At 36.9% G+C, this 26,586-nt stretch overlaps 1 protein-coding gene across 12 annotated transcripts in view; it reads right to left on the minus strand.

Moving 5' to 3' along the window:
* Nucleotides 1-1,479: 1,479 nt before the first annotated feature.
* FBXO25 (F-box protein 25) overlaps nucleotides 1,480-26,586 on the minus strand; it is a 34,128-nt gene continuing 9,021 nt past the window's right edge. For 3 of the 12 annotated variants that reach the window (XM_015622295.3, XM_015622294.3, XM_015622292.2), the window contains exons 3-11: nucleotides 25,658-25,767; nucleotides 24,287-24,336; nucleotides 21,257-21,349; nucleotides 17,733-17,826; nucleotides 16,831-17,015; nucleotides 14,766-14,948; nucleotides 12,401-12,544; nucleotides 8,343-8,369; nucleotides 1,480-5,751 (exon numbers count right to left, since the gene is read on the minus strand). In XM_015622295.3, coding sequence (XP_015477781.1) covers nucleotides 5,662-5,751; nucleotides 8,343-8,369; nucleotides 12,401-12,544; nucleotides 14,766-14,948; nucleotides 16,831-17,015; nucleotides 17,733-17,826; nucleotides 21,257-21,349; nucleotides 24,287-24,336; nucleotides 25,658-25,767 — 976 coding nt within the window. In that variant the 3' untranslated portion in view covers nucleotides 1,480-5,661. The other 9 variants (XR_004496509.1, XM_015622297.2, XM_033513049.1 and 6 more) reach the window with 9 other exon arrangements.

A 26,586-nucleotide genomic window follows, 5' to 3' on the forward strand; every position in this document is an offset into this window, starting at 1 on the left:
AGCATCACTTCCCATTAGGAAGTAAACCATTGTTTGATAGGATGGAGCACAAGATTCCCAGAAGTCATACTACAGATAGGAGTAAATCTGCACATAGGGTTATTTTGAAAGTTAGACAGTTAATGAAAAAGATACATGCTCTTTTTTTTTTCATTTTATAAACTAACCCTGAAATGCAGTACCCATCTGCCCAGCACAGCTGCCTCAGTGCTCCCTGCCCGAGAGCAGGTGTGACCTGACCAAACCACTGGGGCCAGGGTGAGGGGCAGCTGAGGCCACGGTGCAAGATCTGAGCTCCTGAGCTGTGCTGGGAGGTCAAACACTGGGCACAGGGAGAGGGGTTGCAAGACTAGGGAAGGAGCTGATGTTCTGGAATTGAGGAATGAAGCACACTATAAAAAGAAGTAAGAAGTCCAGAACATCTGGGAATGCTCCTACAGCTGTTAGTACCAATATTTACTATTAGGTCAGGGTTTTAGTATTAGAGAATCAGAGCTAACACATCTATTCCTTTTTCCTGGTGTTTTTTCATGATGTTCCTATTCAAGACCAGGACTTTTGGCCTTTGATGAACAGCTGAAAAGACCATCACTTGTGCACAGGTACAAACAGCAAGTTCTGTTTGTTTGTAGTGATGGTGCTCTTCAACTTGCAGCAAACTCTTGTCCAGATCTATTCCATACTACTATGCCTATAAATTAGACTTAGTTGATGAAAAATGTAGAAGGTGAGTGCAGGCAGCAGAAGAAATATCGTATCAGCAGAAGGCCCCTGGGCAGCTTGCAGCAAGAGTTTAAGGGGCGATGGGATTAATCCACTGAAATAGGGGGCTGAACTAGGCCATGGAGCAATGCCCATCCTGGTTAGAGGTGGTCTCACTTCTGCCCAGTGGCTGCTTAAACATGGTCAGGCTTTTGTGTAAGAGCAGGGGAAGGGCACAGAGGGCACAGATCGGGCCGTGCACTGTGAAGCTGTGCAAGGAAAAATAGCAGCCTGGGACATGTGACTGCAGGAGCTGCTGCATTATGGTCAAGCACATCTGGTTCTAGTGAAAATGCTGCCAAAGTCTTGCTTTTATAGATTCACCAAGTTCTAAAGGGATACCATTAGGTTCAGAAGGGGACTGCAGGTCTGCAGCTTTAAAAGTTTACAGTAGGAAGCTGTTACAGTAGGGCTAAAAATAATGTCTGTGCCTAAGAGAAAAATGGGAACCAAAACATTGGGAAGAGGTGCTCTCAGCATGCAGAACTTTTTTCTGTATCTGAGCATTATGTGGGAATGATAACTGACTTTAGCAAAAAAAATCCTTACATTATTTTTTTGCTATAAATACTGCAGAAAAATATCATTCAAATGGGAAGAGCATATAAAGATCAAGTAAGTAAATTTTAGAATTAAGTGGCAGCTGTTGGTGGAGCCTTGAAAATTGTTAGAAAAACTTTCAGCTGAAGGCACAATGACTATAAAGTGTAACAAATATAAAACTGAACATGTTTTATTCATATTTGTAGAATAATGTACACATAAACCTGCAGGAAATAAGCAATACCAGTATGTCTGACAGGTAGAGGGACAGGTCTGTGTGTGGCACAGAGGATGGCCATGGGAATTGAATGGAAGAAACCCACCCTTACATCTCATGTTCTGATCCACTTTTCTGTCATGTCCTTAAACAGAGACATTTTAATCATTAAAGGTCACCCTCATCCTACTGAACTTCATAGGAATTTTTGCTGGGAATTATGTTCTAGTTACTCTGAGGGGTTGGACCTGAGCCTTGGAGATGGAAGTATAAAAATACTGCAAGTGAATAGCATAATTAGCTAATGTTTCAATATTCTGAACTCTAATTTACCAACTCTCCCCAAACATTTGATATTGATTTAATGCAGATTTCTATCTCTGCCAATTCAACCAACTTTAGTTGGATATTAAGTGTCTAGCCTTCCTCTAAGTTCTTTGCCAATGATGGAGCTGTAAATATGCTAATTTGTGCACCATGAAATCCAAAATGTTGTTCTACTGTTCCCCATCCCATCCTTTCATTCTTGCTCAGCCCTCATTGCTTCTGCCTTCTAGACTGTAGAAAGCCACTGGTCTTTCACTGCTAATCCTAGTGGAGAACTCTTGCTTTGAGCTTAGTGTTTTCTTGAAGTTCTGGTTCTTCCTTCTCCTAAAGCAACTTAATTCATTTCTCAAGGATGGACAACAGGGAGAAAGAAAGAGCAAGGTCCCACTCCTCTGTTATTTCCAGATAAGAGTCCCAGTCTTGTCTGACATCCAAAGAGAAAAGCTCACACAGTGCTCTTGGAGAAAGTCCATGGCAGAGTTTTCCCAGAAATAGGTGAACAAAAGTGGTGGGAGAGAATGTAATAAAAAAGGCCAGGAGTCTCTCAGATTAGGGGCTGGGAGGCAGTGACTGGGGAGTGGGAAGGGAGAGCTTGGTCTTAAAAATTGTAATTTCAGGCTCTTGTGGACTACAGCAGAGAACATCCCGATTGCCTTTGAAAGGTATTCTCAGGACCAACAGACCAACACAAAAACCCAAACACTACCAATGCTATTACTGAAATCACTGCCTTAGCTTTTTTACTTATGTAACACAACTGAAAGTTACCTTCTTACGCATCTGGTGACTTCACATCACATAGTCACTCTCAATCAAGCTCTTATTTGCCTAGTCTAAGCAATGTATTCACTAAATACTTAAGGAGTTTCTGGAACTTTTCCCGAAGCTCAGTTTTGCAAGTGTTAAAAGCTTTTAACACTGCTCATGACAATGTGATTCCACAGTCAGTGTTTAAGATGTTTAAAAAAAAGTATCCTGAACTGGAATACTCAGCATCTCTAATTTTTTTTTCTTTTCTTAATCCAGAAGAAATGTTTAAAGAGTTACCATACTGGCTTTGGGGTGGGTGATCCAAGTTGCACATGAGTCAAGCAATGTGCCCTTGACACAAATAAAGTTAGTGTGTTACATGGACCTACTACAGGGACTCAAGTGAAGGGTCAGAAAGATGATAAAAGTGTAAAGAAAAGATGACTGGAGCATCTGTCCTGTGAGAAAAAGCTGAACTGGAAGTGTTCAGTCTGGAGAAGATAAGGCTCAGGTGGATCTCATCATCTAGCAGTACCTGAAGGGAGGAGAAGGAAGCCAGGCTCTTGACAGTGTAAAGGACCAGAGGCAAGAAGCACAAAGTGGAACAGAGGAGGTGTTATCTGAACATCAGGAAATGCAGTTATTGTGAGGGTAACCAAACACTAGCACAGGTTGCCCAGAGAGGCTGTAGAGTCTCCCTCCCTGGAGATAAAAAAGCCATTCGGACACAGTTCTGGACAAAGTCCTAGAGAACAAGCTCTAGCTAACTGCTTCAGCTGGGTCACTTCCACCCTCAATTAACTTGTGAGAACAGAATGAAGCCATTTAAATACAAAGCAGAGTTCTGCTTCTTGTCATCTTAGCTCCTGCCACCTCAGCCCAATGGGACACCGTGGTACTCCTAAATGGAAATCCACACACGGGATCTTAACGTATTTCAGAACTTAACCTTCAGGCTGTCAAAGGCTTTTTGTGCTACTGCAGGAAGAGCAAGATAAGAAGCAGTGAAAGGGAAAGAGAGAGTAAGCCTAGCTGCTGTCACCTGGCATTTCTAAGAGAACAGAAAATTAGTTATTACAGATACTGATTTTTTTCCAAACTGATCTTACGATGGCTTATAAGACCTTAAAGTCATTTCTCTCCCTCTTCAATTCAGTGGCTAGGAGAGAGGTTTCTTCTCAGCTCTCTTAATACCTTTTTCCAGCTGTCACCTTATTTGTCTTTTCAGCACTGGGCAGCTCTCAGGACAGCAGCATTAAACCAAATACTGGTTTTAAAACCTTTCTTTCAAGCTCTCAGAGAAAGCATCCATATATTTACAGGAAGTTTTATGCAGGACAGCAAAACTGTAGCCATGGTAAAGGAGTGATTAGTGGATGTCAGCCATCACCAGCTACCGTCAGGGTTACAAAGGTCATAGAGACAGGAAAACATCTGAGCTGCTACAGGAATTAAATAAATGGGATACAAATTGTTGTTAAAGAAGGACTGCTGGCTCCTTAACAAATCCAGTGGATACAGCAGTGCTTGGCTGAGAAAGCAAGGCTTGCAGCAATACTCTGAATGAACAGGAATAAGAATGGAGGTCCTGGGATCCACACCTGAATTGAAAGAAAAAAAATCCACAAAACCCTATATTGAAAAAGCCACAAAATCAGCAATTCAATTACCAAGATTCAAGTTAACATAAAACTATTTCTTGTGGACATAAATATTCTCCTCTTCTTGTGTAGCCAAAAAACAGCCTAGCTCTGGTATTACAAAAAGGCCTAATACAGCAAACTACTGTAAAGCAATAGCACTAGGACTGCTTGTATGCTTCTCATTCCATTACCAATTATTATAGACATGTTACAGAGAGATCTTACAAAATTCAAATTGATTCACCTCTATGTACCAGAGGCTTCTAGGAATAACAGATAAAAACATGATTTATTACACTGTACAAACTGGATTCAGAACAAGCAAGTGCAGAATATGGTACATGATTTATTTTTTCTGTACATTACATATTGTTAAATTTCATTGACAAATCCAAAACTTCCATAATTTTTCCTTTACCTGCTTAAGCCAAGCAATTTATTTTTTTTCTACAAGATAGAACAAAATAGCTTCCTGGAGAATTTATCATCTGATTAACTTGGCAGAAGATGCTCCAGCTCAGACTGACTTTCAGTGTTTCTCATAGCCTGTCAGGTTAGAACCTCAGTTGGTAGCATAATGTTCTGCCACTGTACCAGTCTAGAAACAAGCAACTACATCCTCATTAAATTTCAATAATGTCTTCTTCTTAGAAGATGAATTAATGCAGTTGCACTTGTAGACATTCCAAACAGTATAAATGAAGGCTGTAGCTACATCAGAAAGAATTCCAGTAGCCCCAGATTGGTCTCACGAGTTCTGCAAGATGTGCTAAGATAGGTTAAATGCTTAATAAAGTCCTTAAGAAAAATAAATATTTTTGCATAATGTATGTACAAAAATTGGTTGATTTCCTTCATTCATATAGGTTCAACAGCAGATATAACTTCAGTTATATTTTACTCACTAGCTCATAATAGATAATGCCACCTTCATAATGTTGTAGTAAGAGTCTAAGAGAATATTGGCCTATTCTTTATAATAGTGCAAATTATATGGAGGTGTTTTGAAAACCATGGCTTATAGAAAGAAGGATTAACAAAAAAACCCTCCTTTGGTCCCTGCAAGAGTAGTTTAATTCCTCCATGAAATTTTCAAAACTCCCCTACATAATTTTAACCAACTATTAAGGCGTCAAAAGCATGGATTTAAAGTTGAGATTAAAGTGATCTTTCTTGGACTTGAAAAAAAGTCCACTGGAGATTTCCTGACAATGAAATTTTCTTCGTGTTTCTCCTTTCTTCCTCTCTATTCTGCACAAAAGCAATATGCCAAATGAACCCCTCTGATAATCTCCTCCATTAATTTTTTTAAACCACAATAAAACATTACACTTAAATATATTGCACAAAAAGCATAACATATCCTGCCTGACTCTTCACAAAATGGCCACAAACACAGGAGAACAGCTACTGAACATCTCAAAATTTGAAGAGATCAATGAAATGCTGAGGAGATACTGGCATGAGACAGGTGTTTGGATCGCTGGCTGTGCAGGGGTGTCCTGTATCCTGAAAAATGAAGGAGAAAAATAAGTAAGCTCTCTTTCCATATTCAGTCTTCATTCACCCCCAAATTAGGAAAAAAAATACCAAAAAGCAAACAAAAAACAACAACAACCAAATCAAACCCAAGAGCAATTCACTCCTCCTACCAATACCAGAACCTGAGTTGGAGACCTTGAAAAAGTATCATCTTCCTTATCCATTATTTTTCAATAAGCATAATAAAAAGGCACCTGCTTTGTTGAACCTAAATTATGTTTAACCAAAACCTGAAGTCATATCTCTTGCTATAGGGGATATGAGTCCCTTACTTTGAAAATGATGGACAGCAGATACCTCCTCAAAAAACCTGAACAGTGTTTGAATTCCCAGTCTTTGCATCTTGCTACATTTTCCCCCTTATTTTTCTTTTGCCTTTCACTCCTAGCTTTTCCCCAAGTGAAATGGAAGCATTGTCTTAAAAGAAAAGATGGCACCTAGGCAAGGTAGGAATAGAGAAGTTAGACTGGTGGAAAGGCTTTGTCATTACCAATTCACTAAGCCTGCAGTGCTTTCTTTCCTGTTACGGAAATTCGACCTCAGCAGAACTGTCTGATTAAAGATTGAAATTCCTCTTTGAACAAAAAGTTCTGTTTTCCATCTTATTAAAGTCTCCTAAATGAGGGAAATGCAGAGGTGCAATGAGAAGAAATTCCCAGACAGTTCAATGGACATGTTAAACAACTTGTCAGTGTTGTAAGGCCCAGAAGTGTTTAAGGCTTTAAGGAGTTTCTCTCCAATGCTGGTGAACACACCAGATGAGGCAAGAAAACTAGATAAATACATGACAAATAGGTCTTTACATGACTACTATGGTCTTCACTGCTTTTGTTTCCATAGGAAGTGAAGTTACATGCAATCAAGTTAATAAAAGGAAAGAATCTCCAAGTGATTTTTTTTTCCTCACTGCCATATTCCCATCCAAAGTCTTTGCAGCACCAAAGTGCACCAGGTGAAACACATTCTAAATACTGCTCAGCTTTTCCAGTGAAAATTGTTACTTGACAGATTCATTATCTGTGTTTTTCCATTAAGTCCATGGAGGAATACAAGAATATATCAGGTGGTATTCCCTCCTCTTCCTCCCACTCTTTTTAATAATTGCTTTAACATCACCTGAGAAACAGTTGTTAGATTCATGACACAGAGGGAAAGAGAATTACCCACACAAAAAAGAGACCCAGGTAGAACTGCCTACTGGGGGAATCTGCATATGAGAAAGAACAGGTGACCAAGACCAAAACCAGAAGTGTTACACTTAACACCGTCATCTTGAGATGACATCTGCAAGGAAGAGCTGCACCACACTAGAAAACACTCTTAAAGGCAGTTGCTAATGGACTATTATCTTCTCTACCCATTGCCATGTAAATGTCATGTCATTACTTTCCTAGTTTCCAGGAAAAACCACCATCAGAATTATAATTCTGGGAAACAAGGTAAGGTTTATCCTCTTTTAGTACTTATTTGTACTCCTGAATATTTTAGACTGAGTTTGTAACATTCTGCTTTCTCTGTACATCATTATCAAAACACTTTTGAAAAGTTCTACACAGTTGGGAATTACAGGTGCAATAAAAATCTCAGAGATCTGTTATTGGTGTTTTTATTTATTGAAAACCACATAAATTTTACAGTGAAAAAAGTGATAAGGACTGAAAAGAAGAATCACAACTTTCTTGTAATTATGAGTATTCCTCATTTCAAGAGAAATACATTTTCATTGGAATTACATTTAATAAAGTGTTAAAATAATTTGATTTCAATGTTTCAAAGCTAAAGCAGACTTATTTAAAAGGAAGAAGAGAATTTCCCAGGAGGAGTGTTTACTAGTAAATGTAGTTGTTTTCCTCAGAATTTAGCATAGCTAGATATTAAGAAGCTCTGTATAAGTATTTTCATCATTTCTTCATTCAGAAGACAACAATATAATTGCTTCCCTTGACTATCCCAAGTCACATGCAGCCTGTTTTGGGGAATTAATTTTCAGAGAAATTCTCCATAAAAATTAAATATGACTACAGCATTCCAAGTGCAATAAAATCAATTTTGGTACCTTTGTATGAAAGTTATCTGAGGTTCATGTTACTCTTCAGATTTAAGTATCAAATTCAATACATCAGGGAATGCTGAGAACAGTTTATAACAACACTGAGCACAGAGAAACCTATTTCTTAGCAAAATCTGTCTGATCTCACTGAAACCTATGCTCATTAGAAATTGATTTATGGCTCCTAGTTTAAATGGCATTAAGAAGGATTATGGCAATAAGAAAATATGAAATAATATAATAAAATATATAATATGTAATATAATATATATATTATTTATTATGTTATATATAATAGGATAAAAGACAAAATAATGAAAAGCTGAGATGGGATGTCATCACTATCTTTATCTAAAAGGGAACAAGAAACAAACTATTCCTGCCACTAAATTGATGTGCAGAAACAAAAATCAAAACAAATAGCATCAGATAATTAGAAAGGAACACATTATTCACTTTGACATTATGGAACAATCAGCAATGAAAACAGGTGAGAGACAGGAAATACCTGGAGTAACAAAGCAAGGTGGTAGTCCTTTGAGATCGTGAAGAAGGAAGCAGGAAGGAGAGCCATAAGGTAAAAGAAGCAGAGTTAAGGTTTATTTAAGAAAAGGTTCATAAGCCATTTAGAAAAAGTCTTTTATTCTTGTGGTGAATCACAAGCAGCTTTGTGAGAACCAAAATTGGCACAAGTCGCAAGAAGACTAAAACCAAGTGTTAGGCGAAGTGATTACACTGTTTTCATAAAGCCCTGGAAACTGGAAGAAGAAAAGGCATTTCAGCTTCTGTGGCCATGTCTGAGGTAACTGAAAAGTGCTACTCAGTAAGCTAAGGAAAATAAAAGAATCTGCTACAATTGCAATGGTGCCTAGTGGAACAGAAGAAATAGTATACGTGAAAGCACTCACAGAGGCATCACACAATAATTAGTCATTACTTTTGCACTACTGAAATTATGGGGTTTTATCGGTTTCATCATGGACAAATCCTTTAGCAAGAAGTCATTTTGAAAACAGATGTTCAATAAGAAAATTTTCTTACAACTCCCTCCTAACATGTCAGAGAACAAAAGTCACTGTACTTCCTAGAAAGAACTTAGGAGACTCCTATGTGCTATACATAAATTTCTTAGGTTACAGATTTTAGACAAGTACAGGAATACAAATGCCTCTTCCTAAAAACTCCTAAAGGCTTGTTAAAAACCCACTATGAGTATTACACCATATTGAAAAAGTGAAAAGTCATTCCCCTACTTCAACAGTTCAATAGATTAGTCAATTCAGCAGCCATCAGTCCCTTCTTTTGCAAGGCCTTCTTTGAAAAGAACACAAAACAGAGCTCCAAGAATTTCCTGTGTGTAGCCCTCTCACATTGTCAGCAATTACATTATATTATCAATTTCATAAAATGCTGAAAATTCTCCTCTCTAGCTAGGCACATGCTTTTGGGCTATTTCAGATCCTCGTGGCTTTGGTTCTTAGAAACTCCTAACTCTCAGGATGCTTACTCAAAACTACAATTTACTTGCATCAAGGATGTCCCTTAGTATAAATAGTTTCCCTAAGCAGTCTCATGCTTATGCACCACTTCTCTGTCTCCAAAAACAATTTATATAGAGAGCAGTCACGTTCCTTTTTAGCTTTAACACAGCTGGGTTAAGAGAAATTAATCATCCCTAGTCTTCTTCATGACCTGATCACTTCAGCACATTTTTCTTTGCTTTGTTTTGCTTTGTTCTTTAATGAAGCAAGAAAAATAAAAATAGATGTCTTATGAAGAAGCATTCAGATTCTGCCTGAAGTTCTTCTGAATGACCTTGGAAACAAAAGTTGCCCGACATCTAAATTATACCATTAAAACAAGAAACAAAATTTTTACATATTATCAGCTATCTAAAGAATACAGTGTTCCATTTGTTTCAAGATTCAAACACTTGCTACTTTTCCTCTGTAAAGTGACTGATTTCTCTTTTAAAATTGGGATTTGGTGATAGTGTTTTTGTTAGTTTTTTGCTTTGTTTATTTTGGGGTTTTCTCGCTATGCATTACAGATATAGTTGTATGTTAAGCACACATATTCATATTTAGTTTAACAACCTTTCTAATCAAGCATGATACTGAAGACTGAGTAAATTGCCAAAGCCTGAAAAAAGTTCTGATTAAGAAATATTTTCACCTAGTGTAGGATTTATCTAGAATTAAAAAAGTACCTCCTGTCCCTTTGCCCCTCACCCCTGCTTTAGTTCTCACCTCCCTTTAGCAAGCTTGGGAAAGAATATAGACACAAGAGTCTGAAAAAAAAAAAAAGCACAATATTTTTTTTTCCTCATATAGCTGAGTGACCAGCCTACTTGACCCACATTGCCCTGTAAAAAGAGGGATGGTATTTCAGATGAACAATTAAATTGTCCCTGCCAATAAGGGTTCCAATTATGCATAAATCAATTAATTTAAAAATCTATTTCAGCCTGATCATCATTTACTTTAAGACAGAGACAAGGCTTAGATGCCAAGACTAGAGAAGGAATACTGCAGTGTAGGCTCACAGCATGATCAGGAGCCCAGCCTCCTGCTCAAAGCAGGATAAGCTGGGAGATCAGACCAGGCTTGTTTGAGCTTTATTCAGTCAGTTCTTGATCACACCCAAGGTTGAAACTGCATCAGCTCTATTGTCAAACTGTGCCCTTGCTTGTCTGTCCTCGTGGCAGGCACTTATGTCCCCCTGAAACAGTCTTCTCCAGCACTCCCCACAGGATATTTCCTCCAGTCTCCCTGATTATATGACCCTCACCTGAACTTCATCTGCTTTATCAGTATCTTCCTTGTGCTGGGGGTCTCTCTGGCTGCAGTATCCCTGATGGTCTAATGAGTGCTGCATGAAAAGGGATAATGGCTTTCCTCAGCCTGCTGACAGTGCTCTTGTTAAAGCAGCCAATCCCCAACACCTGCTCCAGCACATTTGTGCAGATGCACACAATCTATCTATAACTACTCTGTCATTTTAAGATCTGTCCAAATCTCTAGGATGAGGCAGTCAGCACTGGAATGGTGACCTAGGAGGTACTTCTCATCAATCTAAAGTACTTTTAGAACTTCCTGTGCTGTGTTTTAAAAATTTAAAAGTCCAAAATGAGCCCCATTATTCCAGCAGGAGACTGGAGCAGGTGTCTTGTCACCCTGACTACTATAATCTACTACTGGAATCCCTACTGCAATCTGCACAGGTTCAACTGCCTCTTACTGTCACACCATCTCCAAAGTTAAATATGTAATTCCAAACACATTTAAAGTAATTCCTAATATTAAAGACTTGTACTTTCAATTATATTAAGATCAAAATGAGAGAAATATAGTGTAGAAAGCATTAACTCTACACAGCGAAGGCAGACAATTCAGAGAAATCTGATACCACAAATGCCCATCTAAATGCACCTGTGCCTACCTTTGAAGTTTCCCCTTTCAAAGCGAGTCTTTACCCTACATATTGAGCTACATACTAAAGGCTTATTCCGCTGTAATGAAAGTTCTGTTATTCTTGACACAGATTCTTCAGAAAATGTTCAGGCTTTTCACAGTAGACGCCAATTCTGACTACCTGCTTTTCTAATATTAATTTTGCAAAACATTACTACCTGGAAGGACTCCCCTGATATGAAAAATACTCAAAGATAACATCATTAAGGAACATGTTATTTCTAGCAGGAATTAGCTTATCCTGCTAAACAGCCTAGGTTTTTTGAAGGAAAATTAAAAATCCTCACACTGACATACAACTTGTCCTAAAAATCACAGAAAGATGACACAAGAACAACTAATTTATGTTAATGAGAATATGAGTAATATGAGTATTTTACAAGATTTCTCAAACTTTGCTTGCTCTTTACTGTCCACATAACACTACCCATATCTGATCTTTCAGCTGTAAAATGAAAGAAGTCTTACTAACTAGAAGGCTCTGTTACAGTGCAACACAGTAAAAGCAAGATTATGTAATCACAAACATTAAAGATAATGCCCTACTGAAATTAAAATCATCCTGTAAGACAACACATGCTTCATGGTAAACCTCAAAACAAGGGTAAAACACACTCTGGATGAAGTTTTAAACGTTCCTCCAAGCTTCATATGGGATAGATGTAAAAATATTAAAAATACAGAGCTCTACACCAATGTGGTAGGAAAAAATGTAGCAATTATTTCTCATTAGACATGTATTGATTACCATGGCAGCATTAAGAACACTAACTTCAGACCAGTCCCTCACAATTTTTCATAAGATCAATTTAATAAAAGTAGACAGAGTAACTCTTTCCACATGGCACTTGTCATTGCAATTCTGAGTATTGAGGTTATCAGATATCAAGAAATAAGGCAAGATTAAGAACAACTTTAGAATTTAACACAGATTTTATATGGAAGTTTTATACATTATTTTAAAGTTAGATATTAGTTATCCAATCACCTTTCACATGAGAAAGGTGATAAGATGACCATAGTATTTTTCCTTGCAGATGATTACCAGTAGCTGTTTGAACTTATTTCTGATGATCTGTTCTAAAGCTCTTACCTTCCAAAACAGAATGCTACAGTGTCGACAGAAATGTAAGGTGTCCCCGTACTGTTCCTTTATTGGGTAATATTTCTGAAGTGCAAAGTACATCAGCTTCCAGTCAATGTGACCTTTCTCTGATGGAATCAAATGCCTACAAAACTAGACATAAAATTAATATCTTCCTTTAAAATTGTTGTAGTCAATTCAGGCAAAGGACAGGGGAAGGTGGGGGGAAGGTAGTTAAACTGAAATTTTGTAACTAAAATTCTTTGAAGTTAGTATTATGACATCATACATCTCTGCAAAGCAGTGAGAGAGATCTGGCCACAAAAAAGATGGAAGGCAACGACTAAAAATAGGAGAGTGCATATTTGCCAAGTAAAACTAGGCCATACACAGCTGATCTAATTCTACTGTCTCAAAATTATTCTAATTATAGGCAAGAAGCATTTAACAAAACAATATTTAGAGCTGTAAGCAATTAATTTTATCCTTTAAAAAAACCCAAACCACTCAGGAATGAGATTTAAAAGCATGATCATGCATTACAGATAGAGGTTTTCTGTCAAAGCCTTATGGATTTAAATAAAGCTCTTCCTTTAATTTTAAAAGCATACATACATTTGTTTTTCACATTTGGTTGGGATCTTTCTAGAAGGATAGCAATAGTTAGCGATTGATGTACTTCTTGACAACTTAATCTTCATGTAAAGATTAGCTGCTACACAACAGGTATTCCTCCCCAGCTTGAGAGACAGACAAGGTTTATTAAGTATGTATTATAAAAGACTTCTGTTACACTCAGTGTGATTAATGCTAGTACATTGAGGGCTTTCTTCATTCAGAAGACAATTCCTGAATGGGGAGAGAATAGCACTGCCTTTCTGATTACAGCTACACTTCACTTTGTTTCATAACAACTCTCATTTTTTCCAAAAGTGCTCATCAGATATCAATTATGTTTTCGTGGTTGTTTCAATGGCCCAACAAACACAGCAGAGGACAGAAAAAAACAACCTAACATTATTCTGTGGCTTATTAAGCCAGTACACTTTTAAAGAGAAGAAGCAGAATTTGCTATGGGAATATTGTTAGATAATAACTTAGTAAGAAATTGAATGTGAACATTCAGGAACACACTGGAAACACTGTGTAAAAGAGTACTTTATGGGGCACAAGGACAGGTAATTTCTCTGAAACCCTTAAGGATCTTTTTCCCTGCATTACCCTAGTATGAGAAGTTACTTTCCAACCAGTTTTGCCACTGTTCAATAGAGTTTACCTCATCTACCTTCAAAATCCACTCAACTGCTTTGTTATCTTTGTAACTTCACCTTGTATTCTTTTGGGCAGCTTCTGAAGATGGATTTTCAGTTTACTTTTGTCTGTCTAGTTTTTCTACAGTTAATTCTACAACCTTTTATTTGACAAAAAAAAATATTATTTGGGTCAATGGTGCATGAGTAAACTGAGCTTCAGTTCTGTCTTCCCCACTACAGTAGTACTTAATCTGGTAGTCACCAAGCAACTTCAACCTATTGCACTTAAGAATAGGCACTTTGGCTTCCTCAGTACAGAATGTACTGGGTTTCAAAAATCCTTCCTCCAGCTCTGATAAGGTACTTTCTACTTTCTTAGGTTTATTTTCACCTACTCTGATTTTTTTCCCAGCATTTATTAATGTCAGAAAATGAAGACAGTTCTGGAGTCATTCCTGGATTAATTTAATGCTCTTTATGAGGAAGTGACAGCAAAGTACTGTTTCTATTTCTGTTATTAATTTCAAAGCATTTGTTCTAGTCTTAGCAAAAATTCAATTTGGCTTCTCCAGAATTTTCATGTAACTTAGAAGTTTGAGCAACTTGTCTGCCTACCTTAGCTGGTAAATCAAGCTCTACTACAGAGGAACACTTTCAAGGTATCCTTCACAACACTGGTTAGGCAGTTTTTAAAAAAGCCCATCTTGCAACCATTGTGCAGTAATCGTGAATATTCTCTGTATTTGGAGCTTGAATCCTCCTAAATATTGCATTCAGTATGTCTGTGAGTTTAGGATAACTATGGGGCTGTTTCCCAAGGAGAAGTAATTCTCTGGATAGAGGATATTCCTCCAGAATATTGCATTTAGTATGAATAGAATAACTCACAATAATAAGGCTGTTTCCTTAGGATGGTACATATCCTGGGAAACAGCCCCATAGTTATCCTAAACTCACAGACATACTGAATGCAATATTTAGGAGGAATCAAGCCCCAAATACAGAGAATATTCACAATTACTGCACAATGACACACCACCTTAAAAAGGGCAAGTTCATGCTCCATTATTAGCATATGATACCAAAAGGGCTACATTTATACAAATAATAAAATTTATTACCTGTTTTTCTGCAAAATGGTATTGGCAGAGTTTTTTCCACAACTGTCTGTCTTCACTAAGCATGTACAAAGTTGGGGTCACTTGACCCAGAGTAATAATGTCCCAGCCATCAGAGAACCTGTACAAGATGTTATTCAGCATATGGAGAGGGAGATCGCTAAGTGTAAGTCCATTGTTGACTTGCTGGAAATAAGAGTTGAAGACTTTTAGCTACAAAAACATGGCAGTATAGAGTACAAATAAGACTATTTACTTTAGAAGTATCTTAGGTCTTAGTTTAATTTTTTTTCAAATCATTGAGTAAAATCTATTGTTAATGCTTGCCTACAATTATTCTCTAACTGCTGTTGAAAATTTAAATGACTAATGGTACAGAAGCAACAAACTGTAAGCTTTATAACTCATAGCTTTCCTTCTGTTAAATAAACATATCCTAAATTCATTATTTTAATCTCAATTAATTTTTGAAATACTTATGTTCTCTCAAAATAGTATTATGCAGTCTTGAAAACTATAATACAGTCAATTCCATCTCTAGTGTGCTAAAGCCTTAGCAATAAGAAAGGCATAAACCAATTATTTATAACTTACTGGATCACTACAGTTTCTCAATTTTTGCTAACAGACAAAACACATGTTAACCTGCCTTAAGACAATTAGAGTACAGAATAGAATACAGAATACGGGACTGAAGACCAGAGGTACAAAATGAAAGCATTTTAGAAGTCAGAGGCAGAAGAGAGTGGGATAATTTCTGAAGTCTGGACAAAGTTCCCCTCATTTATAAATGAGAAGATCTGCTGAGGTGACAGATGAGAGCACTGAGAAAGTTTTCATTAAGACTATACACCTCTGTGACCTGTGGTGGGGTAAGCTACAGCACAGCTCCTACTAAAGCTGGAGCCCACAGTGCCAGGTGGCAGAGGCCCAGCAGGCTGGAGGCAGCATCCCAGCTGGCAGGGAGGGAGCATGGGCAGCTGCCAGCCCCAGGGAACAGAGCTGCCCTGTCACAAGGTGGTGACAGCACAGCAGCCCTGCACTTCCTTCCCAGTCATTCACCTTGCTTATAGACCACACTCAGACCATCTGGTGCAAACACTACTGGGGCTGAGGAATGAGTGTGAGCACTACAGATGCAAGATTTGTCATGGGCTACTTCAGCCAGTGTAAAACAGCTCCAAGGGAAGTGTCAGGCTGGAAGGAAACAAGCCCAGCAGTAACTGCACTGTCTCAGAAGTGTCTGTGCTGTGGCTGCCTGGCACATGCAAACTGCTGAGACCAAGTTTCTCATTTCTCCTTTCTATTCCAAAAGTAGATGGTTTATTCAGATAACTAGCTCACACAGAAAGGACAATCTCGAATTTTTATAGCTGAAAGCCAGTAGATAAAACACTTGTATGACTTTACATTGAGCAATATCTTATAGCATTTCTTCCTGGAGTAACCTAGATAGATTAAAAAAACTGTCTGCTTATCATCTGAAGTTTTCACTATAAAACCCTGGAACAGTGCATACCACATGCTTTGAACACTGTCACATGAGAATCTGGATGCTGAAGTCATTATCTTTTTTTTTTTTTACAAAAGCAACTGTGCTAATGAATAAATCTGTAAAACTGCTCCTTGAGTATTTTCTATCTATCTTTCTTTCTATCTTTCTTTCTTTCTGTTTTCTTGATACACCTCCAAAATGTCTTTTAGATTTTTATTTCTTCAGTTGCAGAAAATTTATTTTGGAACTAAAAACTGGGGCTTTTCCCCCATGTCTATCTGACAAACTAGATAGATTTTCTTTTTCCCAATCAAATAAATTTTAAAAAAATTATATCTCTACATGTCTACTACAAAGCAGAAGTACAGACATTGTAGTAGTTTTCATTAGAGAAAAGCTATTTAAACATTAGAAAGTTGATGACAAAGTTAATTTCACATTACTTCTTTATAACACAAACCAAGTAAAACTGTTTAAAGTGTATTTGAAACTTGGTTCACTTACAAATCCTTACGCAATACTCAACACAATTCCCCTCCCCCAAATATTAATTAATATGATTTAATAATATACCTTGTTCATTTGAAGATTTTTTAATTGTTGCTGCCACAGAAGGATAGTTTCTAGTCGACAAATCCAAATATTGATGTTGCCTACCAACACAGATTTTCCTACTCCCCTAATCAGTATACAGAGAGTAGAACTCAGATCCTGCAGAAGATCTTTGATCAACCGTGGATTATACTGGTCTTCCATAACTGGAAAACAAAACAAAGCCAATACAATTTTGGTTGACAGAGTTAACCAAGCAAATAGCTCAAGCCAATCAACACTTTTTTTTTTTAGATAAATTAATTACAAATCAATTGCTTGTGTACAAATAACTGCCCTAATTCCCACCATGACATTCATTGGTGCTGTTCGTTACATGCAAGATCAATAATAAACAATTTCACAGGCAAAAATTCATGCTATGCATTTAATAAACTTAATGCTAAACAGGTAGTTATAAATCCAATTTCTTTGGTTCAAAGCAGACAGTATAACATCTCCACTTAGTGTAGTTACCAGAAAAAAATAAAAATCAATATAATGTAATGGCTTTTTCCTTAAAATACTTAAAACATATGTTTTTTGAGTCTCAGTACATCATGCAAACTTAAACCCAAGCATTTTATTAACCTAAAAGCTTTCACATTTTGTGAAGTGCATAATTTAACAGTAAGCAATAGTTTTCAAATAGAATCTAAATGTCAATTTCTCTAATGTCTTTCAATAGACTTAACTCAATAACTAAGAGAAAACAACTTACTGCAATCATGCGATGGGAGGTATGAAACCTGGCACTAATTAAGTATGCTATTGCTATGATTTACAATGTAAAAATGGTAATAAAACTAACAAAAAACCACAGTCAATAGCTTAGGTACAGCAATTAAATCTGAATAGTCAGATTACAAACCCTTCGGTCTTACCCTTCTGCACAATTTTGTCCAAAATGTTAAAGTAGTTCTTCTGTGCTGCACCACTCAGTGAAGTTAACTGGGATTTTGCAATTAACTGCAAAAGCTATGACAAAAAATTATAAGTCAGAAGAATGACAGAAGTAAAGGATGGTTTTAAATGCACACAGTGCAATACACTCACCTACAACAGCCTGCATTGGCATTTTGTGAAAATATGACTACAGACTTCAGAAGACAAAGCAAGACATGTGGAAAGCTTTAAGAATTCTCATTGGAATCCCATGAACAATTTCTGGAGGATGTACATTTTCAAAATACTGTACAAATACTTATCTCTGGTGCTTATCTCTGACAAATCACATGATATACAGACTTTGAGCTGCAGTGAAGCAACAAAGAGAGTCTGTTTTGGGGGCTCACAAATACAGATGTGACCCTAGATGTTGCTATGTCCTGAAGTCCCTGACAGATATAGTGGCCAGGAACATCACTCTGAACTGATACCAGCTACCAGAATTACAGCTTCTGAGTGAAAGTATACTGGTCAAACTGAAGTGTGATGGATTTTCATTCAAGGAGAAGAAATACTCTATTTTGCCTAAATTAAGGAAAAAACAATTTCTGTATTTGACCTACATGCAGGTCTCTAGTAGAATAAACCACAATGATCTAATAGTGAGCAGTGTACAAACCATGTCAGTAACTTTTTCTTAACTATTATAGTAAGGATGTCCTAGCTGTCCACACATCACTGAAACCACTGTGAGCAAAAAAAGTGACAAGAACAGTGGCAATGGTTTAGGCCAAAATAATCAAAACAGCTTAAGTTCTTGCCACACATGAATGCCAAGCTATAGCTATTAGAGGCAGCCCTTGCTCCATTCTGGCACATTTGCTTTTACATTTCAGATTAAGTTTTGTAGCTGATAAGAACCATTACCTCTTCAACAAGAAACAGTCTCTTATTATGAGAGACTTTGATGCTGTGACACCATTGCAATGTTTAGAGGTGTGGCACTGAGCTTTGCAATTGCACTTCATGACAATGAGTTCAGAACAAGTGTTTCCAACACACTCAAAAGGGAAAGAATGGAGCAGAAAACAGCATTCCCTACAGAGTGCTCAAGTGTAGGGTAGCATAAAGTGTTGGCACAGAGGATGAAAAAAACTAAGCTTGCCAAAAATTATATTGTGTCTTCATTTCTAAAACACCAATTTGACACTTCACTCAACATTCATTTTCCTTGGGAGGAAGAAAGAATACACCTGCTCTCTCCCTGGTTTAATGTTACTTCTGGCTCCTCTACACGATTTCTGACAAAACATTATGTACTATGAAAGGAAGAAATAACTGTCCTGATGTATTTAAATACAAGCAACCTAGTCTTGAAAACTGTATAAATAGAAATCAGAATCTCTTTCTTGGCTTCAAAGCCTATTAGCTAGATTAATAATTTAGAACACACCTAGAAGTCTCTGGTAGTCTGCCAGTTCAAGCAGGTAGGTACTTTTTCCTTGATTAATTTAAAACAAAAAAATCAGTTATGTCAATCAGCCTAAAGATCAAATCAAACAAACAAATTCCATGCAGAGTCATGGCTTATGTTGTCCACTAAAAATTGTAACTTTGAATGGATCATCAAAACCCACCCATATCAAATTCAACATATCAGAATTTAACAGCTACAAAGTTATCAATACATTACAGTACCAACAAATACAAAAAAACTAACTCATCCTACCTTCTTCCCTCCTCTGCCCATCCTAAAAGGGTCCTGGATAGATATCAATATTAACTTTTAATAATGAAAGGCATATTTTTAGTTAGTTGGAGAATCATCTTGATGGTCTAGGATCAAAGAAGAGCTAGAGTAGGGTTTTGTCTTTAAAAACAGTATTCCTGATTTATACCTTGCTATCAACAAACAGCCACCACCTCAGGGGAACTGATGCAAGGTGTGATTAAAGTTTTGTATTAGTAAAACAATTCTAAATTTTAAAAATTCCAAATAAATTCTAAAACATTTAAAGGATTTTGAAAGTCTATCTACTATTTTAAATTCACCCAGATTTCTTAGGGTCTGCTAGTAGCAGAATAATGGTTTGGATTGCAAAGCCAAATTTCTGAATTTTAAAGTACTGCTCCTTTCTCAATGATCTTAAGCCTGGCTGACTAAACCAGCATTTTATATTTCTTGGTGAACAGAAGAAAAACTGGTCAACATGCTTATGCTGGACTTTGCACTTTGACTTGATCAACTGTTTTGAGCAACCCAGTTTAGGCACTGCAGCATCTAAAACAAATGCAAAATTCTAGATCTGCATTCCTTTTACCTGCTTGCTGTTCAAGTGAGGCACCCAAAAGAGACACCGTTAATACCTAATCACCTTTTTTAAGTGCTTTGTTCTTTCTTCTTTCTAGTGTTCAAGGCTGAAAAGTCTTGGGAAGGATCAGAGCTCTTGATTTTGCTCCCAAAACAGCATTAAAAAGTAATGCTCTAAACCACAACACATACATGTACCAAAAAAAACCCAAACCCTGCAAGGGGAACAAGGCAAATACCCTAACCACTAGCCTGGAAGCAAATCTTTTCTGCTTTGTTTCCACATCGCTTGTTTTTCTGAAAGTACAATACATTGCCTCAGCTTCATGGGGATGGACAGAATGTGTTTTCTCTCCAAATAGTCCACAGCCTAGTGGCAAGGGTGTTCTCCTGGTATGTTTATTTAATTTTTATTTGTGTCTTTTCAAGTTCTGGATGCATTCCAATAAATACAATACTTGTGAACAGCCTCACCACTGAATAGAACTCTAGTCCTGATATGACTCACATTTTGAGCTTCTCTAGGAGTTGGGACAAGCACTTTACTACCTCAAGTTAGACAATAAAATAAACCTGGGGCTAGAAAGAGATCAGAATCCCCAAAAAAGGCATTTCCAAGTGGGCAGCTGGTGAGGCATTGAGGTAATTAAGGCTGGAGTCTCAAGTTTTAAGGAATGCTAACAAAGGCAAACGCAGAGGTATCTTGTCCTTGATTAAAAAAAAACCAAAAAACTGCAATGAATCACAGGACAGATAAGAAGCTGCAAAAATACAGAAATAGAAAAATATTTGCACATCAAGTATTCTTCTGGAAATTGTTATTTGAAACGTATTTGAGATGCAGCAAATTATATTTAAGATTAGTAACACTTTGCTATTTTTGTTTGTATAGAAATTGTTTTAGCTTTAAAGAGTTCATTACCCAGACTGATGAATAAATGAAGCTACCACCAGTGTTTCCCTCTAAATAACAAAGCACATTGGCCATCACCATCCTCCTCAAGCTGTAGCTTTCAGACATCCACATGAGCTTTCACCAAAGAAAATTTACTCAGTTTAAAGTTGCTACTGGCGTTATAAATTACATATGATCAGGATATTTATACAATTACAAATCATTACCTGTTCAGTGCAAAAATATTCTTTTTGTAGACACAGGCACATCAGCAAATGCATTCTTATAATATGTATATCAAATAAAGAGCTTACTTTGACCACATAATTGAACCTCCTGATGTCCTGAATCGCACTTGAAAAGTCTAAGCGGTTAAAGGCTTCTCCCAAGGTGCAATAGCCATGTCTCTGAGAAGGGGAAAAAGTACTTTAAATGGAAGGAAACAAAGACAAAATTGAGAAAAACATCCAGAAAAGCACTCTGACATGCAGTTGATACTAATGAATACTGTGCTCCCTGGAAATATAGTGCCTCTGGACTGAAGAGTTATTTGTTCTACAAGAAATTAAATGAAACCAGATACACTACTTGCAACTATCAGGTATTTAGGCAAGGCCTTTCAATTCATACTAAATGTGTAATCTGGCAGCACTGGTATTTGATTTCCCTGGGAATCTACTCCACTCTTGCATAGCCACAATGCTGGCACTCCTTCATGGCTATCACAGTCCCCATTTGCCATGCACAAGAGCTTGTTTGTACAGCTGTATGAGCTTACAATTACCAGAATTACCCGATTCACACCTGAGGGTGAGAACAGAGCTAGTTGCTTTTGGGATCAGAAGAACAAACAGTTATCAACATCTAGAATTTATTTTCCAAGTGCTAGAAGCTTAGGCACTTTATATTTTTTACACACCAAGAGAAACAGTATTTTCTTTTGGTACTTCTCCACATTGTAATGTGAAAATGGAATTTTCAGAGGCTGTTGAGAACAATTTAAGGTAGAAGTAGCAGTCCAAAATGACAAAGGATTATGTAAATTCAGTACATTTAGAGTCACAAAGCCCCATTGGAGCCCAGGACCAAATATATTGAAGCTAGGAAAATCTCTAATTGGTACAACAGAGTCTTGCAGAGCAGTGTGCTACTATGGTTTTATTAGCCTACGGAAGGAATTTAAAACTCATTCCTAGACAGACTTCCTTGGTAATTACAGAAAGGTCACAAATTCTAAAGTACAAAAAATTCCTTTTTGTGACCCAGTCAACACTTAACCTGCATGTACTTCAGTGGGACAGGACAGTTAAGAATTCACTGCAGAGAGGTGGTAATTATTGCCTGTTGGTTAATGACCAAATTCAAGATTGTATTGCTTGCTCATTCAGCTGATACACCTCGAACCCAAACACACTGCACACTTGACAATAAGCACACCTTACTTAGCTAATAGCACTGAATTAACACATACAGTCAACAAAACTTTTGTTGAAATATAAATACTTGTGTCTGTTCTCTGGCTAAGCAGACACCATTAGGTCATGCTTCAAACATTACCAAAAGAGACGTTTCTCCAAACAGATTCCTATGAAACTACAGCTCTACCTTTCCCAGTGTACCATCATTACAAAATTATTCAAAAAACATCTGGTTTTATTTCAGCCATGCATGTGCACTTGTTTCGGTTTTCCTTAATTTCAATGCTCTCCCATAGCATGTTTCACTTTTCTTATCAAGACTTTCCTATCTTGTCATATTGCCCTAAAAATAGTATCCAGTTTGGGAAAGAAACATTTCCTAGTTGTGAGACTGCTATCTCAAAATCAAGAAAGATTAGAACCTTTAAGAAAAACTAGAGCCTCTAAATTATGCTTTAGATTAGCCTAAATTGTTGCTCTGAATTTTTGGATTCATGTATTCTTATTCCTTGCCACTTTTTCAACCTTCTACTCTAAGCTTTTAAATTTATACAAAGAATTACTTGAAAGATTAGCGTTTAATTCTAACCACCCCCAGTTTGTCTTTTATATTAAAAAACCCAATTAAACCTGAAAGATCAATGGTCACATATTAGAAGGTAACCAAAATATTTTGTCTGCTCTCTGAATAGACAAGGAACAAAAGCAAATACTCACACATCATTAGTTCACCAACTTCTGCACAAGTAGGGGAAAAAATAATCCCTATATATATGGGTTATGAAGGACACCAATGCATGATTTTAGGCTTTTTGTATTTTGGCCTCAATGTACTTTGAAACCTCAGCTTAACCTTACCTTCAAAGCACCACAATGACTGGTGACAGTCTGCTGTCCCCCTGCTCCTTCTCACCCTAATTTGAGATGGCACAAATGGAAAAAGCATGCCTGAGACTTTTGCAAACCAATTTAAGTGACTTCATCTAGAAGATACAGCAGAAAGAGAACTGTGCATCTGGTGAAAGGCTTTAAAGTACCCTTCAGATGTAGATGGGAATTCTTTGGGTCACTGGTCTACAAGGTCTGCAAAGTCCTGCAGTATGTCCTTTTATGTAAGCTCTCAATAGCATGCCCTTCCTGAGTAAAAAGATCTGTATTGTCTCTCTCAGTTCTAAAATGCAAAGCTACTTTTGCCTGCATGACTACAGTCATCAGCCTCACCTCCTTCCCTCTCTCCTGGCTGGCATTACTATGTCGATGTAAAACCTTCTCATTGGTGGTCAAGTTCCACACATGCCAGCCAGCCATGGCAATCAGCACAGGAATGAAACTCACACTTCAATACAGTTTAATCTCTACATACAATGGATGCATTTCAACTCAACTTTCCAAGAGGTCACTCCAAGAGCTTTCATATTCCCTTTACAGTTACATGATACAGTTTATATCCCAAACTGAAAGCATGTGGACTTTGCTGAAAATAAAGATCCTCTTTGTAAAATTGGGAACTGATGTATTACTTAGTTCCATTCAAATTTACACCAAGATCCCAAAATACCAGGTGGCTGCCTGCAAGCAACTTCTTTGGAGATATTTCTCTGGTTTTGCAAATACTTTCAATTTTAGTTCAAAGAGACAGTAGAAAGCTAGATGGGCTTGGATAAGTAGTGGAGAACTGTAAATCTATCTCTGCAAGTTCCCACATCTCTGCCACAAAATCCTACCTAGAAGTCACTTTGCCAGCTGCCTTTGCCTCACCATGTGCAAAACCAGGTGTCCAGTGTTGCCAATGAAGTGAGTTAAATGTAACTCCTAAGAACGCATGGCAAAAATACTTTTTTTCAATATACTGGCTGTATATTGAAAATTAAGATTAATTAAGAACCACAAAGATTGTAGGAATTGACCCACACCACACAGACTTACTTCCTTGGTGCTTTCTTTATGAACATAAATCCACTTTTCACGATAAAAACCTAAAATAAAATCAAAATAGAAGTATTTTAGGCTTCCACATTAGTTAATGCCTTCCAGAAAGAAACTCAACTAAACATACACTTTCCAATAAAATTCTTCATAAGATAGCAGAACAGTTTTAATGAAGGAAGTTTATAAAGGCTGGAAAAAATAACTAAAAAGTTTCACAAGTTCATGAAAATAATAGAAAAGTTATATAATTTTTTTTTTTTTAAAACCACAAGAGTTGGCACACAATTGGCAGATGAATGACAACTTTTGTCAGCTGTGACCAATCACTGACATAAGTGATCCTACATAATTCCTGACTTTTTTTTTTTTTTTAATACGACAGGCTCCTTAGCATTTGAAAGTATATCAGATACAGACAACACTTTTGTTCCTGACCACTCTAATCCATTTTCTTCAGTACAGGTGCCTGTTCTACATTTACTTGGTTCAACTAACTGCAAAGGACTGCAGAGAAGTCAAGGATACAAGACTAGTAAGGGCAGCCAAGCTGACCTTCAGCCTTTACAAGTCTCACATATTGTCAAATGAGACATACAGCCCCTTGAATCTTCTGAAATACCTGAAACTCAGACAAGCCTGGAGAAGCTGGCAGCTTTCTGCAACACCATCTCTCTAACAGTTTTGAGGATATATTACAAATAACAGATCATTTCAAGATCAAAGCATCAGAAATGCCAAGTAATTACTAACCAACATTTTTTACCTACTCTACAAAACTCTCTGCTTTAATAAGTTACTTGCTGTCATATACATTTGCAGTCCAAAGTACAAGTGATCTTCTACAAATGAGAACTCATAAAATGGCTTTCATATTTTAATTTTTTAAAAGGGACTTCTTTCCAAGAAATTCAATACTGACAAAATCTTTATCAAGAGATATGATTATTATGAAAAAAACATTTATTTATTAACTGATTCTGGAGTTATATGACTAATTAGAACTTGAATTAAACAAAAATAGACCATCTGCTTTGGGAAGGTGAAGCTCCCATAAGCATCCAGAAGAATTTAATCCGAAATTAGTCCAAAAAACATAACAGTGGCTAGTATCAGAAGAGACGTAATAATCAGGGATTACTATTCTGAAATTAACTAACTTTGGGTCTTTGAAAAAAAAATTCAACACAAGAAATGATTGATAACACAGTTTCAATTAAAACACATCACTTTTGACACCAGAATTTGTTGCCAATACAGAAAAAGACATAATTTGGAAGGCTACTCTATAGGTGACTATAACATGGCTATTATAATATTTCTCTGAACCTACATGAGTCTTCTAAAAGAAATGAAAATGCCCAGCCTTACATTGTGAATCTGTGTTATTCCTAAAATGATCTTTTTTCCTTTTCTTGGCTGCAAACTCACAGTCTTCAGTATTGTACACTTCTTCATTCTCATCATCCCCAGTTATGATACTGAAATAAAAACATCTAATTAGAATAGCAGTAATTAAATATTTAAGATGCATACATCTTACAATTTTTTGCATTAAAGTCTACCAGCTGAAAAACAGAGAAATCATATTCTTAATTAAGATCCTCTACCTAACTGTCTATAGCAACACGTATCTGGAGAGAAGCTGTCTTCTTTTCTTCCCAAAGGGGTTGAATTTTGTGCCAAAGTGATTAAATACACAAAAGTATCTTCCCAAGAGGTATCTTGTAAGTCATTACTGACATTCAGGAAGGAGTACTAAGGAGGCAGTACTAGACAACTGTAAAACTCTGCCAAGTTCTGGTGTACAAAAATCCATTTTTTGAAGTGGACCAAGCCTTAACTTGTGTGCAGTACACAAGTAAAAAGTTTGTGAAGAATTATAGCACATCCTTGCATAGGCAAAACGCCAGCAAAGAACAACACCTCTCTTACTACTGTCACCTTTGGGGCAAAATAAGTCTTTCTATTAAGAAACTCTTGATTCACAACTCTGCACATACTACAGGTGTCATGGCACTGTTCTACCAATGATTTGTGCAGCATCAAGAGCCAAGTGGAGTGTTTCTGCCAGAGAGACTCAACTCCACCTATGTCACTTCTGACAGTTAACTGTGTAACCCAACACTGAGGACTATACCAAGTAGTATATTGAACAAATAGTGTGAATACAAAAAAATACACATACAAATTATTGAGAATATTTTTTAATAAGCTAACCTTTCTAAGAAGTATATGCATGAAAAAACTGTCTGTGCTAAAGGAAATCTACACAGCTTCATAAAATTTTCTTTCCATTT

The sequence above is a fragment of the Parus major genome, chromosome 3 (genome assembly GCF_001522545.3).
Source record: "Parus major isolate Abel chromosome 3, Parus_major1.1, whole genome shotgun sequence".
Lineage (NCBI taxonomy): Eukaryota > Metazoa > Chordata > Aves > Passeriformes > Paridae > Parus > Parus major.